Source organism: Lathamus discolor, chromosome 1 (assembly GCF_037157495.1).
Source record: "Lathamus discolor isolate bLatDis1 chromosome 1, bLatDis1.hap1, whole genome shotgun sequence".
In the NCBI taxonomy this organism is placed as follows: domain Eukaryota; kingdom Metazoa; phylum Chordata; class Aves; order Psittaciformes; family Psittacidae; genus Lathamus; species Lathamus discolor.
The window spans coordinates 55,739,146-55,754,373 of record NC_088884.1 but is presented as its reverse complement, the minus strand read 5'-3'; the positions used below and the strand labels follow the sequence as shown (position 1 = coordinate 55,754,373).

At 39.9% G+C, this 15,228-nt stretch overlaps 1 protein-coding gene across 8 annotated transcripts in view; it reads left to right on the top strand.

Moving 5' to 3' along the window:
* FAR2 (fatty acyl-CoA reductase 2) overlaps positions 1 to 15,228 on the top strand; it is a 142,107-nt gene that overhangs the window by 14,508 nt on the left and 112,371 nt on the right. For 2 of the 8 annotated variants that reach the window (XM_065672213.1, XM_065672222.1), the window contains exon 2: positions 15,157 to 15,228. The exons of 5 other annotated variants lie outside the window; for them this stretch is intronic. In XM_065672213.1, coding sequence (XP_065528285.1) covers positions 15,221 to 15,228 — 8 coding nt within the window. In that variant the 5' untranslated portion in view covers positions 15,157 to 15,220. Of the gene's footprint in view, positions 1 to 14,848; positions 14,937 to 15,156 lie in introns of those variants that run through there. One more of the 8 variants, XM_065672203.1, reaches the window with a different exon arrangement.

Sequence of the window (15,228 nt, the reverse complement as noted above, 5' to 3'; positions counted from 1 at the left end):
CTTTGCACAAGAAAGAACACCCAAAGCCCCAATTCCCCAAACCCGCAGCCAAAGTCCCATGGCCAGAAAGAAGCTTGTGGGTGGGAATATCACAAAATGTGCCCTGGGCACCAGCCCTTCCTTGGGGCTGGCCAGGAAAAGGTATTGCAGTCGTATGTTGGTCATTCTTGGTGGTTTATCTGACTCCCAGATTGACATCAATGACAGCTGCATCAGGGGTAGGGCCATGCAAATGTGGCTGTATCACTTCAGGGCTGATTCCAATCCCAAACCAGTTTTATTTCTTTCACTTAATGCCTGAGCCAAGAAACCCTGCAGACCTGAGGTTGCTGGGAGTCAAACCAGTTTAAGGTGTATCAGATCTCATTCAGGTTGCTTGCGATTACGTAGAGAACAGGAAAAAACAAACAAACAAAAAAAAAAACCCAAACATTTTATGTTCTGAATCCAGGAAGAGTCAGTTTGGGAAAGCCTGATTTAAACTGTTGACTTCAGCTGATGTAAGCTGACTCAAGGAACAACACTCAAGTAACTAAAACAAACAAAACCTTACTTAACGTGGTCATGGTCTTTCATTTCCTTGTTCAGTGTGTTTCTGTGAAACACTTCTCCAGACTACGCCTATGTGATTAAAATAGGTATTGCTATTGATCTACTGTGCCCTTTTCTGCTAGAGTGCTATGCCATAAAAAATAATGACATGTAGAAATAATGCTCTGAGTAGATGTGGATTTCCTTCCTATGGTTGATATTGCTATAGCAACACTTCCCTCCAAACCATGACTGTAGTTACAAAAGATGCCATTGATCTTTTAGGGTGGTAAGTTGATCTGTATTTAGCAACGAACTCCCTAATCCTAAAAGGAATAAAAGAAATAAAGAAAATGAAATAAATACTTGCTTTTCCTATTCATCCCCCACCAAACCTCGATTTTCCTTTCAATAAAGCCATTTTATTTTTAGGTAATTTTATGTATCATTTTTTCAGGAAGTTGTTGGTAGATGTGAACATGAATTTTCACTCTCAGGATTTACTGTTTGTTGCAGCTTAGTTTAAGCATCAGCATTCACTGTAGCAGTTTTACTGGAAAAGCCCTTAGCAGAAATATCTCTGCCTCTGCTGCATGGATTTTCACAAGAGAATAATTAGGACCAAGTCTAGGTCTCTGAGGAGACAAATATGAAAAAAAAGGAAATGATTTACATGTGGAATAGCTTGAAAATATATTTCAAAGGGAATATGTTACTGACAAACATTTCTTGTGTAAACTTAAATCTCGTTATTAATGTGATAGGGGGAGGTGTATGATCTTTGTTTTTTAACTCCAGAAGTAGAAGCAGCAGCCAGGGAGCAAGTGTATGCACAAGAGCTGTCTAAATAGTGTGGGAAGCAAATCAGCACCAAGAGATTAGATTTGTTCTGGTGATCTTTGCTGGGGCTTCCAGATGTTCTTATGTAGGCCTGGGCAGTGATAACTTTGCTGGGAAATGGCCGTTTTCTTGTGGGCTTCAGTACTACGGTGGCACTACAAATAGCGTACTGAGACAACCCTCTCTGAAGGCTGCATTACTAGGCTGTCTATTTCAGATAAACCATGCTGCAGAGGTGTGCTGGCTCCCATGTGTGCTAACTCATCGCAGTGTCATGCTGATGCACCTCTCCAACCCCTGGGGCCAGTGGTAGCCCAGAACTGCTTTGCAGCTTTCCCCTGCAGTCTGAGCCGAGAGCTTTCTGCCAGCTGGGATGTTTCCATACTACAAGGCATGAGAACAGAGGGGATGAGGGGCAAAAGGCGGAAGATCTCCAGCTGTTTGTGTTGGTCCACATGTCATCAGCATTTAATGGGGGCTAGTAAATTCAGCCAGCAAAATTTGGCCTCTTCTGCACTGTGGTCTGGGTCCTGGGGGCTGTAATAGCATGGCTTGGGGCTTGGCATTACATCCAGGCAAGTCTCTTTTTGGTAAATCAGAGCTGGAAGCAGCTCAGTCACTTCAGCAAGCATCAGCCTGCATTGGGCTGGGTTGGCTAGTTTGTCTGTGCTGCCTCTCCTGCTGTTTGGGTAACTGCACTATTGTCCTTAACATGCCTTTTACCTATCACCTTGGATATGCTGCCTGAAAGTGAACTAGATATAACTGAAGCCAGCAAATACAAATCTCATTGTTTAGACTACATGCATAAATCCCCAGCTCCTAGAAATTAGAATATAAAAACCTAACTCATTAAACCCCATATCTCATGCAAGAGCATTTGTGATATGAACTTAAAAAATACAGAGTGACAGCAGCTAAGGTAAGAGTGCAATAGCATGTAATTACAATTTCACCTAGAAGCTGAGGAGCTAATGTTACAAAACCAAAATCATCAACCTGTCGGAGTTCCTTGGATATGATCTGCTGTTTCTTCAACTTCGGAGGGGTCCAGATGATGCAAACCCAAGCAGGGTTTTTACAGTCATGAGTGATAGGCATGTAGCCTTGAAAAAAAATTGTAATTTTACCTAGATTTCTTGCTCCTGTTTGTCTTGTGATATATGGCTTTTTTGTTTGCGCTTTTTCAAATTCCACTTTAGAAAGTGCTTAGACTTTGGACTGGGTTTTATTAGGAATATTCAAGGCTTTTAAGCTGTGATTTGGATACAGTTTACTGAAGGACCTTTGCCCACATAGTATAGGTAAGAAGTGTTCTGGGCCTCTTGTACAGAAGTAGCACTGTTAATATGGTTCCACCACTTCTCTCTTTTTTTCAGTGAGTTATTGAGAATAGACTGATCTTAAGCTAGAGCTGTAACTTAGTTGCTCCTATCCTGAAATTGCGCTGCCAGAAGAGCCCCGCCAATACCTTTCGATGTGCTTTGTATCCTACACCATAAAGGAAAAATAGACTGTTGTTATGCCATAAAAACATGTAGAGTAAAAGTGAAATCACTTGTGTCTCTGGAGAGAAGGAGTGTAGCATATGGCTACACTTCATCATTAGGGAGCATCTCATTGCACAGATGTTTTTTGGAACCTGAAATGTTTAAAACGAAGCTGGTTGCTGTGTGATTAGTGAAAACACCGTGTGGACATCTGAGAGTTAACAGAAACACACCAGTGTTTCTAAATCTTGTAGTTAAAGCTGGTTACAAGCTAATTATCAAAGGACTCAGGATGGACTTTATACATATAGTAAGAGTGTACTGTTTGCTTCATATTTGGAACATTGCTCATAATGGAAATTTTATGTAAATACTAGCATGGGATTGCAAAGATAATGCAGCACTTGCACACAAAACTTTTTACATGCAAAAACATACCTAAAAGTGGGTATTAAAGTTAGAAAGCCACCTACTAGACATTGGTCTCTCTTCCCTAAAATTCTGTGTTTGAGGATGGCTTCTTTCTGACTCCAGGCTACATTTGATGGTGAGAGTTGGTAGAACTGGAGAGACATCATTACAGATTTTGCCTCCCAGCTGTGTGATGTTGAGCACTGAATGCTCGCTTTCGTCATGATCTGAAAACTTCATGCATATATTACAGCACTTTGATGTATAACGTCTTTTCTCTGTGCTAGTGCAGAGTCCTTCTTTCACGTTGATGTTGAATAACCTGGATGGTATCATGTAGAATCTTACTGTTATTTTTAGGAGTAAAAGATTAGATCTGCAGTGGAAGTTCAGCAGAATGAATTATCTGCATTGGTTTATGGTAACTGAAGGTTTTTTCTTTACTTTTTTCATGTGTCTAACAAAGGTGTTTAAGAAAACTACAGTTGGAAATAACTTGGTAACCAGGCTACAGAAATCTTTTTTGTGCAGCAGTGCAGGATGATTTAGGGAAATAAACAAGTGTTAATATTTGTTCTGATTTTCGCTCCTCTTCAGGAGTGGGTCTTGACACCTACTAGAGAATACAACATTTTTAGCTTTAATATCATTGCTATCGCAACATTCACTCCAGAGCCCTTAGCTCATACTTCAAAAGATAGGGCTGTGTATGTAACTTTTGTTCTGCTCGCCACATTTCCTGATCATGAATTCTGACCTTGTCGAGTGGATTGTTTTCATAACTGCTAAGCAACAGCAAAACCCCAAACCACAAAGCATTATGAGACCAGCAATCTGCATTTCTGTCACCTCCTACGATAAAATGGAGTCAGTCTGCACACTGCAAGTGCAATGAACTGCAGAAGTAGAATTTGGCAAAGTTTGAAGACAAAAATTTCTTTGTTTTTTGTTTGTTTTACTGCCTTATTAAGTCTCCTAATTGTGAAGGCAGTCAGCATGATGTTTTTACGAGCCAGAATAATTCAAAAGCTCAGTAAAGGGAGTGTGCAGTCCTAGCTGGTAGTTAAGTGGGTAAATTTAATGCCTCAAAACCACCTTGCATTTCCTCCAGATGCCAGTAGGTAATGCTGCGGACTGGAAGGGAAATGCATTACAGTGCTGGATGTGACTTTAGTAAGTGGTTCAAGTATATGGTTTCCATTCAGGTATTAAACTTGTCAACTGTAGAGTTTAGGGGTTTTAAAAGTTGTTGAAAATGCTTCATTTGCTTCCTTGAGGAAGTTGTATCAAATGCTGCATAAATACAACAGGGCATTAAACTGTCACTTTTCTTTTTAAATTTGTCCACTGTAAATTTTGCTTTGTTTAATGAAGCCTATAAACTGAGTAGATGAGTTGGGAGCCTATAACCTTGGAACTCTTCTTCTGTGCCTGACACATAGATATTTTGATTAAGCTTCAGGGGTGATTCTCCTTGGGTTCTGTTATCCTCAAGTGCACTGGTTTTGACAGGCTCGTCTATTCAGAAAACATAAATCATGTCCTCAAAAACCATGAGAAAGTACTGAATAAGAAAACAATAGGACAAATGAGCAAATCTGTTTGAATTCAGGATCTTTAGTCTTCTCACTGCAGTAATTGAAGCTATAAAAGCAGAACTCGTAATCAAGGAGTACAAGCTATTCAGCAAAAACACTACTGCAAGGATTGTTCTGGTATTGCAAAGGACTGGAGTATTATAATATGGGGCATAGTCTGTAACAGGTACTTAGCTAGAAGCTCTAAATAATAAGGTTATGTTGGATGACATCTACTGGTTCTTAAATATTGCTCAACTTTAAGCATAAGCTGACGGTTCATTTTGCTTATAAGCAGGGCGGAGTTTGAGGGTGTTTTGGTGTTGGTTTTTTTGTGTGTGTGTGAGGTTTTTGGGTTGTTTTATTTGTGGTTGGTTGGTTGGTTTTTTTAATTTAGTTGAGGTAAGAAGCCACTGATATCACATAACAATTTTTACATAAATGATTTATGATATGGGTACAAATCTTCTACGTTATTCTTGGTGCAAAACGCAGCTGACCCAAAAAGATCATGACAAGGGACAGCTGAATTCTGTATTGTTTTTGTTTTGATCTTTCTGGTTTGTTTGGTTTAGGGAACCTTAAGCACCTAGTTTCCTTTGAGCACACTGTACCTTGCCTTGTTGGTGTTGGCGCAAGCCGGATACCACCAAAAAATCAGCGTTATTTAGAGTATGCAGTCAACTGCTCTTTTGCATCCTAGATTTTGGTTCTGTTAGAAGTAGAAAGAGATGAGAAGAGCTAGCTGTTGCCAACTGGTTCATGCATAAGCAAGAATCTTAAGTTGTCAGTCTTCTTGCAACCTCTTGTTTTCCTCAGTTTTCATTTTGAGCTTGTCTTTTGGATGTTGCCAAAAATGAAAAGGGAAATTTACCAAGTTTTACTCAGCCTCATGAGACAATCATCTGTCAACTTCAGATTTAGGAACTGTGGATCCTTTAGCAAATTTGCTCTGGGTAGTTAACATTTCAAACCTGATTATGTCGCTTCTTGTGTAAGATTGTAGGCATTATGCAATGTTATTTTCTAATAAACACCATTTAGCTGCTGCTGATTTAATCTTAATTACTCTTACAGCTCCTAGAACTATGTGTTTCAACACAGTCATGGTGAACTTTACACTTACTATCTGGCAATCCTATATGTAAGCATTTCCTGAGGAATTTGGTTTGGTTTGTTTCTTGAGAAGGGTATGTTTATTGTCTGTTCCAAGAACTTCCACATCTAACATGTAGTGTTTTGATTTACAAAACAAGGTATTTGCATTTTCCTTTTCATTAAAAAAAAAAAAAAATAATCGAGTGTAATGTTTTTTTAGTTGCAAATTTGTACTGGCATGTAGTGATGTAATCTTTGACTATTTGCCACAGCCCAAGTGAAATGTTTTTTAACATCTTGATCTTGCTGTCTGACAAATTTCCTCTAAGAGAAAGCAGGCATGCATTCATCCGCAGGAAAAGAAAGGAATAACGGGGGGAATGCACAACGACAACCACCATTCAGAGTCAGTGTTGTTCTTTTCATACAGACTTGTGCAGGTATTTGCCTATATCTGATTGTGAAGTGCAAAGATGATGTTCATTCAAAGTGTGAATTATCATAGGAGTTAAAGGGGGTATTGTATTTTATTAATATTTTATCTTTAAGCTGCCTGGACTTCTGACTATTCTGTGGCTTCTGTCTACACCTATGATTTATATTCAGGTAAAGTCCTATTGTCTAAGAAGGTACATGGTGTCCTAAATCCCTTTGGAGTGATAACCTTTTAGAACCTTACAATTCATTTCAATTTGAAAGGATGCTGTCTGGACCAGGAATATTTTCCAAAATAATGGATTTAATGAGGTCATCCTGATTTATCATCCTGATTTATTTCTTGCTGTGTTATGGCACGTGTTATGTCCTTGTAATTCTGTTGCTAGCTTGTTAATTCTGAGAGTCTAGCAGTGATTTTTCACATATGAGGACAATGAAATTAAACCAATATGTAGGTTGTGAAGTGTAGCTGAGCAAAGAGAAGGTATGTGCCAAAAATTAGTGTTCTGAAATGTCTCTGTAATCGTTTTGAAGAGGTTTCCTTACAGAGTCCTTTCTGTAATGATTTTTATTAAACTCCTTGTCCTTATAGAAAGCTTAAAAAATTATGCTCTAGCATGGATTCCAGATGTAAGAATTTCAGGTGCATTAATTCCTTCAAAATAAATAAGTGCAGAAGTTAATATTTGAAGTGCAAAGCCATCCTAACAGTTTATAATGTAGCATTTACAGCAGCTGTGTATCGTGCCACCTGTCTTAAAGATGATTGGCAGTCTGCCTAGAAATAATTGAACAACATCCATTTCTAAGAGAAAGAAGGTATTGCCAACCTGGCTAAGGGATGCTATAGTTTTGGTGCAGCAGCTGAACCTGTGGGAATTCAGTATTTTCTTATCATAGACTACTAGCACACATTCCAACAGATCTAGGGCTTTATCCCCATAATGAATTGCCTTTTTGCCTCCCACCTCTCCCACCCCCAAGCTTGTGTGAACTTTTATTGGGGCTAAGCTTAGAATCTTAAAATGGACTTAAAAACTTCCTTCCACTTATTCCCCAAAGCCTTCACCCACTTTCTGTTGCTTCTACTGTGTTCTTACAGTGAAAACTGCTTTAACCTAATGACAAGGTTTTTCTGTTTTGGTTTGGTTTTCCTCTAATAAGTGGCATGCTATTTAGTGTAGAGTCTATATCATGCTTGAATTACTTATAGTGCGTGATTTGTTAACCTGACAGTTGGGAAGCTTGGAAGACTTCACAAAAAAAAAAAGAAAAATAGTTTAGAGGAAATATGTATGTCTAACTTCTTGTCCTTTAATTGTGGTCAGCAACGTGCCTGAATAAAACCACAAAACAAAACCCGTGTTTCACTCCAGGAAGACAGGTACACACTGTACCCTAAAATTAAGAAAACAGTTTCATTAATTACACAATTATGTATCTTGGATAAGTCTCTGGTGAACCACTGACTGCTTCCTTGAATAGTGGCTGCACTAATTGCCACTCAAATGTCCTTGCTAATTGTCAGTTAAGCCTAGTTTTGGATGTGGTTTGCTTTGGGGTTTGTTTTTTGGCTTTTTTCCCCTTGCCGAGCAGTGCATTAAAGCAAAACCACTTTTATCCCAATCTTTTACACATGTGTGCAAATCATGCTGCAGTGTGATCTGAGTCAAACAGATGGTTGACAACAGTGAGGAATTTTGCGCTGTCCTTGTCGAGTTAGTAAACTTTGGGTGCCACAGACAATGTGGTGGAGTGGGTGTTAAAAGCAACCAGCTTCCACCAAGCATTTCCTTCCCTGGCAAAAGTCAAAGGACTGCAAGACAATGCCTTCCAGTTGATCAGAGCCCTAAAGATCCCACTGGAGCATGAGCTGCTCTTCTGCTAGGTCACTGCAGATCTGTGCAGCTATTTCTGGTTATGGCTCTGAGACAAGAGAGGAGCTGGAAGGGTTGAGAGCATCAGTTGTGCTCCTGCTGGCGGCATCTTCTGTTGCTGAGTGCTGGAGGCTGAGGCTCAACCGAAAGTGGTTGGCAGGAAGCAGAGCACGCTTGTAAGGAGCAGCCCATGCCAAGAAGTGATTCTTTCTTTTGAGGTTTGGCTAGAGATAGAACTCCTGGAGGGCAATTCTGCTGACATGGCAAATACCAAACTGCTATTCAAAGCTGAACAGCTGATGTAAATTGAAGATGAGAGTGCCATGCTTTGCAAAATTCATGTGCTTAGCTCTCAAAGCTGTTTTTGAGATGATAAGAGAACAGAGAAGGATTGAAGATGCCACTTCTGCTAAGCTGTATGTCTGTATCTTTTGGAATTAAGACTTCAGTAGATTGTTAAAGGCCCAGAAGACCTGCTAATTGTGCATTTGGAAATTTGAAAGGGCAGCACCCTCTATCTAATTCCAAATGAGTTTGAAGCTGAACACTACTGTATTATTTCTGAGATTAATGAGAACAGCTAAAACCTACTAACATTATGGGACATAGTCATCTCGTTCGCAAGCTTCCTTTCAGGCAGCTGAACAGATTTTTACAGCTACTTTTAAAAATTCATTTCACAAGTCAGGCTCTGAATAGAGATATAGCAAAGTTAGGAATTTGTATTTCACTGATTCTAAGTGGAACTGTGCAGAAGGAAGGATTCCTTAGAAAGGTCAGTTTTAAGTTTGGCTTCAAGAGAATACAGTAACCTGGTTTGTCATGCTTTCTTATTTTTAAGTCTGAACTTTCCAGATTCATAAACATCAGAGGATTCCTCGTCTGATATTTCATTTGACACAGACCTACTCCACATAAGTGCTAGGGGAAATCAAAACAGCTACCTTAACTTCAAAGTCACTGTTACTCAAAATGGTGCCTTTGAAACTGTTTTGACACTTGGCCACGCACCCAAGTGCTGTGTTTTATAGCCTGAGCCAATACATCTACATACATGGCGGAAGGAGATCTGATAATCAGATCTAGCTGGGAAGATTCCAGTAACACAAGTTGTGCAAATTGTCTGCTCTGGCACATTTCTGCTGCCTCTGAAGGATCTGCAGGGCCTGGTTGTTGTTGCTCTGTGGGCAGCACTGGCATCACATGCCCCAAGACACTGGGTTCTTTGTCTTAGAGAGGGAAAGGTCCGTGATTTCAGCCCTTGATCTGCAAGCATCCCCCCACATGGAGCTAAGGAGTGGAGAGCTTTGAGGGTCCTTGCTGAGGATCCTTGACCTGTACTAAGATATTTGTGGGTTTTTCTTATGAGGGGCAGAGTGAGTCAAAAACTGAAATTGCAGCTGTTTGGCATAATCTATTTTTTTGTTATTATTTTTGTCCTTTTTTTTTTGTAATATTTTATTTTCAAGGGTTGGTGAGGGCTGTTTTGCTCCTGTCACTATGTTAGTCTTCCTGGCAGGGCGCTGCAGCCGAGAGCTGCTGGGTGTTCCCTGCATCTTGTTGTGAATATACGGTAGTGGTTTTGAATACAAATACCGATTAAAATAGTAATTACAAATAATTAGGAAAGAAAAGTTTTCGCCTAGGAATTACTGACTATCCACCTACCGGAGCATAGTAGTGCTGCAAACTAGCACTGAATAGAGCATTACCGTACAATGTGTATTTGCACCTGCGTGTAAGCTATATACCCCTTCCCTGATTAGTTAACATCTATGAAAGGACAGGAGTGTGTGTGTCTGTGTGAGTTACATCCCTAACAGGCTACTAATCTTTGGTTTTGACATTAAAGGTTAGAGGTTAACCTTAACCCTTGTTAAAGGTTGAACAAAAAGATTTTTGGTTCACTTGGACAGTTAGAATAATGGTTATTGCAGTTTAGGAGACATGTAGCACTTAACTGCAGTGCAAGCATGGCTGTGTATTCAGGCTGACTTAACTACTTTTGTCTGTTCTTTAGTAGTGATGTTCTTTAGTAGTGATGCTGCCATTTGGGGCACACTGCTTTGTCTCTCTTCTTTAAAATCCCCATCAAACTTCAATTGTCCCCATATCCTGCCACATGTTTTGCTCTTTAGCAGGTCTCAGGGGTGAAAATGTACTTGCTACAAAACACAAGGGTCAATAAACTAGGAAGGGTGTATACAATTTTTTTATTTAGTTATGTTATATATTATATATCTTGTGTTTCCTGAGATCTTTTTATTTATAAAGGAATTTTTTTCTTTTTTTGTACTGGTGAACAGAAGAGATGATCAGCAAGAATGCCCTCTTTTACTGGCTTCTGAAGAATTTTCACCATAGAAAGAAGGAGTAAGGCCCCAAGCATTATGCAGTAAGAATTGCCTCAGTTTCTGCCAAACATGGTATTTTAACCTTTCTAGTGAAAAGCAGCAGTTCTTAATCTGTATGCAACATCCCAGCATGACAGGCTTAACAGAAGCAAACTGCATGTGACAATAGGAACACCATGGGAGCTTTTTCTTGTGTCTCAGTGGTGGTAATACATCAAGGTTGTTGTGACCTCTCTCTCAGAGAGCTTGAAAATGTAACTGTATTTATATTTAATGGTAGCTGTTTGGGTTTTTTTCATCTTGGACTCTAATTTTATTATGCATCCACCAAAATAGGAAAATTAGAATTATTTTCATTGTATTTATTTACAAATGCTGGCACAAAAACTTCAAGGAGGGGGTTATGTTTAGGTAGAGTATGTAGGAGTGATAACATGAGAGCAATCTTGAACTACACTGTAAAACCTAAGGTCAAAGACACGGGAAATTCAGATAAGTGCCAAGACTTGTTGTCTACTCAGTTTACTGGCCATTTTATGTGTTTCACGTTGCCTCAAGATAGGATGACGTGGAAAAGAACAGAAGGTATAAGCATCTATAAAATCTTCAGACTGGTATCTGATGTTACTCTGCCTGCCTTCCAATCTCAGCACCTATTGTGGTATACAGTATGAGCTCATTCCCACTCAGTAAATAGATGAAATTGGTATGAGAAGAATCTTTTCCGAGTTGTGAAAATGAAGATAGAAACAGCTCTATATTTTCTTTCTACCTCTAGATTTTGGCAGTCATTCATAGACTGCCTCTAGGAATAGTCTTTGGCCACAGTCTAGGGCACCTGAATCAGTGGCAGAAAACCAGGAAAGAGATGTCATGAAAGAAGAGGGCTTGTTTTCTGTTAATTTGATAGTGTCAGGCTAAGAACATCTTTATTGTAAAGTATGCAAAGAGTGATTTCCAGAAGAGAAGACTCAGCAGCTATTCTTTCCTGGCTTGTCCTTCAGACCTACTGTTTTTTGAGATGAAAGGCTGCTACTACTTTGAGTTTTATTGTCTGATGTGCAGGAGAGGTACATAAATCCAGCTACTGGAGATGGTAAGAAATTAACTGTTTCAGTTTCCTGTCATATCTGTCCACCAGCTGGAAGGGAAAATGAGCAATTGCTTTTTTAAATTTGAGGGCTAAACTAAGTTACTTTCCATAGTAGCTGGAGGACCTCTGTGAAAGATGAAACCTAAAAAGCAGCCAGACAGGGACAGCTTGGAGGCATTCGATGAATGCTGATTTTAAGATGTTTCATAGCAACACTGTAGAGGAGTGGGAGGCTTAATTAGAACACCTTAGCAAGTCATAAATATTTCTTACAAAATAACTCTTAATGCAGCTTCCCAATTCTGTCCTGTCCAGGAACACGGAGTAGAGGCATTTTGTGGTACCCAAGAAATGGCAGGAATTCTGCTGTGATTGGCTTTTTAAGTAATGCCATATTTTTCATAAATGAGATTTACAGAAATTTTCCTTCCCTCCCTTCCAATGTCCTAAAATAAATGGAAGCCTATGTGCTGTAGATTACTAGCTTGTGGCTCTTATTTTATTGAACAGCAGATATTAAAGAGATTTTTCACTTCTATATGTGTTTCCCTACTAGCAAAAGAAGATTACAAATACATGCTATTTACAGGTATGATATTTTTCCCCCCAGGCAGCTGTTATAAAAGCTCATGTGATACTGTGTCACGCTGGGTGTGTCAAATATGTACACAATTCATTTCAAAACCTGCCATATAGAAATCACTGTTCCTGCTGTAAGGAGCTAAGTGGAGCAAATTGGAATATATTTTCTTCCAAATATGCATACTTTCACTGTCAAAACTTCCTTCCAGCCACTACTTTAAACAGTTGGGTTCTTATGGTCAAGAGCTGTCTTTTGTGTTGGTACAGACTGATATGATGGGCCCATGGCTGCAAGCTTCCAATGTGAATTGGAAAATAGTTGTTTTAAATCAGCTTTCTGCACCAAGCAGGTGAACTTTGTGAAGCATGTTAACAGAATGAAAAACTTTCTCTGAGGAAAAACAGGTTTTAATTTTCTGCCGGATATAATGTCATCTCCTTGGGGTTTGGATTTGTGTGGATTCTTAGCTGGGCTGAGAACTGCACCTTTTCACCCCTGGAGAGCATAATTCCACTTCTGTAAATGTACCTATAAAAAAATCACAGTGCTAAGTCACCCACATAAGATTACCTGATTCACAGGTATCTCTATTTGTTAGGTAGTGAAGCCCAAATGTGCACAGAGTACCAAACTGTTAGAAGGGAAGCTTCTTAAATCACTGCAAAAAAAAAAATAACATCAATGTTGGAGCTGTAAGTTGTTTTTTTTACTCCAAGAAGAGGCTACAAGTTACAGGTCTTCCCTGGGAGAAGGCATATTTAGCTTAACAAACACTGTGTATGCTTAGCTGCTATCTCGTTCTGTTTTCTCTGTCCTTTTTTCTTAAAGTACTGGTAGATATGAAGTATCTAGATATGTATGTTTTCTTACAATATTGGCAGATTCTGCCTGCCAACTATTTTCCGTCTTCCTTTCCCACCTGATCAGTCTACTAGTAAGACTGTAATTAAGAATTAAGGTTGCAGGGGGTGTAAAGTGGGAGACACTGTGCATCTTGTGTCAGATATCTATAATATAGTCTTCCACACTTTTTTCTGCCTGATGTCAAGCAGCTGCAATAAAAAGTGGTAAACATTTCATCTTGTTATCCTTCATCCTTTCATAACCATCACTGTTAGGCATGGTCTTAACCACTCTATCCCTTTATCAGCTGCTATCATCACACCCATTGTATCATCCTCAAAAAAAATAATCTGCAGCTTTGATGTTGTTGTACTGGTTGCTTGCATCTTTCCATGGCCTAGTGCTTTCCTTTTGCAAAGTGCATGACATGGGGTCATGCAGCAGTCCAGATGAAGATAATAGCTGTTCCTTGAGGCAAGAGCCTCAAGGCAGCTCTTGTAACAGCAACCGGGAGGGTTTGTTACCCTCCATTTACATGAAGGGAGAAAGCAATCTAGGTATCACTGTCAGGAAGAAGCTGCTCATCCTTGTGCACCAGCAAGACAAGGTGATTGTAATTAGGCTGCACACTAGAAACTCTACATTACAGAGACACTGATGCATGGATTCAGTCCACCCATCTTGGGATTGCTTGGAAAAAAATTGCCTTTCCATCTATCCATTTACTGTGGGTGCAGCAGCACACACCCATGATAAGGCAAAGTTCCTAACATAATTTGGGGCACTTGTGAAACACTGGAGGATGTAACAAATACTATAATATACATGCAGACCAAACACGTTTCATACACTAATACGAGCTCCAAAGTAGTATATGTGCCGCACTAGTACTTTTCAGGGCAGTGCCACAGTCATTCCCTTGCTTCGTGTTTCCACATGCAACGTGAAGGGTTCAACCTGAGTTGGTGGGTTTTTTTACAAGCTGTGTTTCAGGCATGATGACATGGTGAAGCAACGCAACTAAGGAACTTGCTTCCAGCATTTTCTTCTTCCTGCAGCCTCCTGTGGAAATGCTCCTCTTGCTACCGTTTTCAGGTTGTGCAGACCTCTATGCCAAGTGAGGAAAACATTGTTGAGAGACCTTTATTATTCTGGTGGTCTATAGCCAGCCAACCATGTTGATCAGCAAATGCTTCCCAGGTGTTGGCTGTAATGGATGGGAGGAAGTACTTAATCTTTCAACAACTGAGATACACCAAAAAGGAGTTTCTCCTTTGGTGTGCTAACCCATGGGCCACAGTGTACAAGTCAAAATGAGTGTCTATGGATAGATACCTGTAATGCTTTATTGTGTTCAAGTGGAAATACGTCTTGTCCTCTTTTTCTATGATTGTTAACTGAGAAAGCTGGTTACATTCTGTACTTAACTGGTTCAGTTTGCGTAAGGTCTGTCTAGATGGAACTCTGCTGCACACCATTATGGCAGCATCCTCATGCTGCATGAGCAAGGCACACTTTACCCCCAGAGACCATCTAGTCTATGCAACAATACCTGTAAAACTAAAGAAGGAAAGATGTTTTTGATTTCAGATGATTGGGCAGAAGGTGTAACAGGCAGGGATGGTTCAGGTGAGTTGTGCCATCACTGCTTTCACATTAGACCAACAACACGTGCAGCTGTGTGAAGAGGCTGTATTCCTATGTGGGTGATATGGGAGAAGCCAGAGCCCAAGCAGTTCTTCCATGTTCTGGTTTTCACGCCCATCTGGGGAGGAAAAGGGGAACTCATTGCAACTCTGATGTAGGTGGCTGTGGTGCAGGCTGGAAACTTTCCATGCCTTGTTCTGGGCCAGTACGCCCAGTGCTGCTCCTGGTAATGTCTGATGTGCAGGTGGGAGCTGGGCAGAACAAGGAGCTATTTCTACAAGTTCTTTTGTTCTTTTCCATACTTAAGTAAGCAGTAGAGAGTTGTTTTCTACAGTATTTTGAAACATGAAAGAAAATGGCTTATCTCCTTGCAGTTTACACAGGTGAAGGTACAGTTGTTGGATAAGAACTATTTGCTCATGGAATTCAGGCTCCGCAATGTTCAG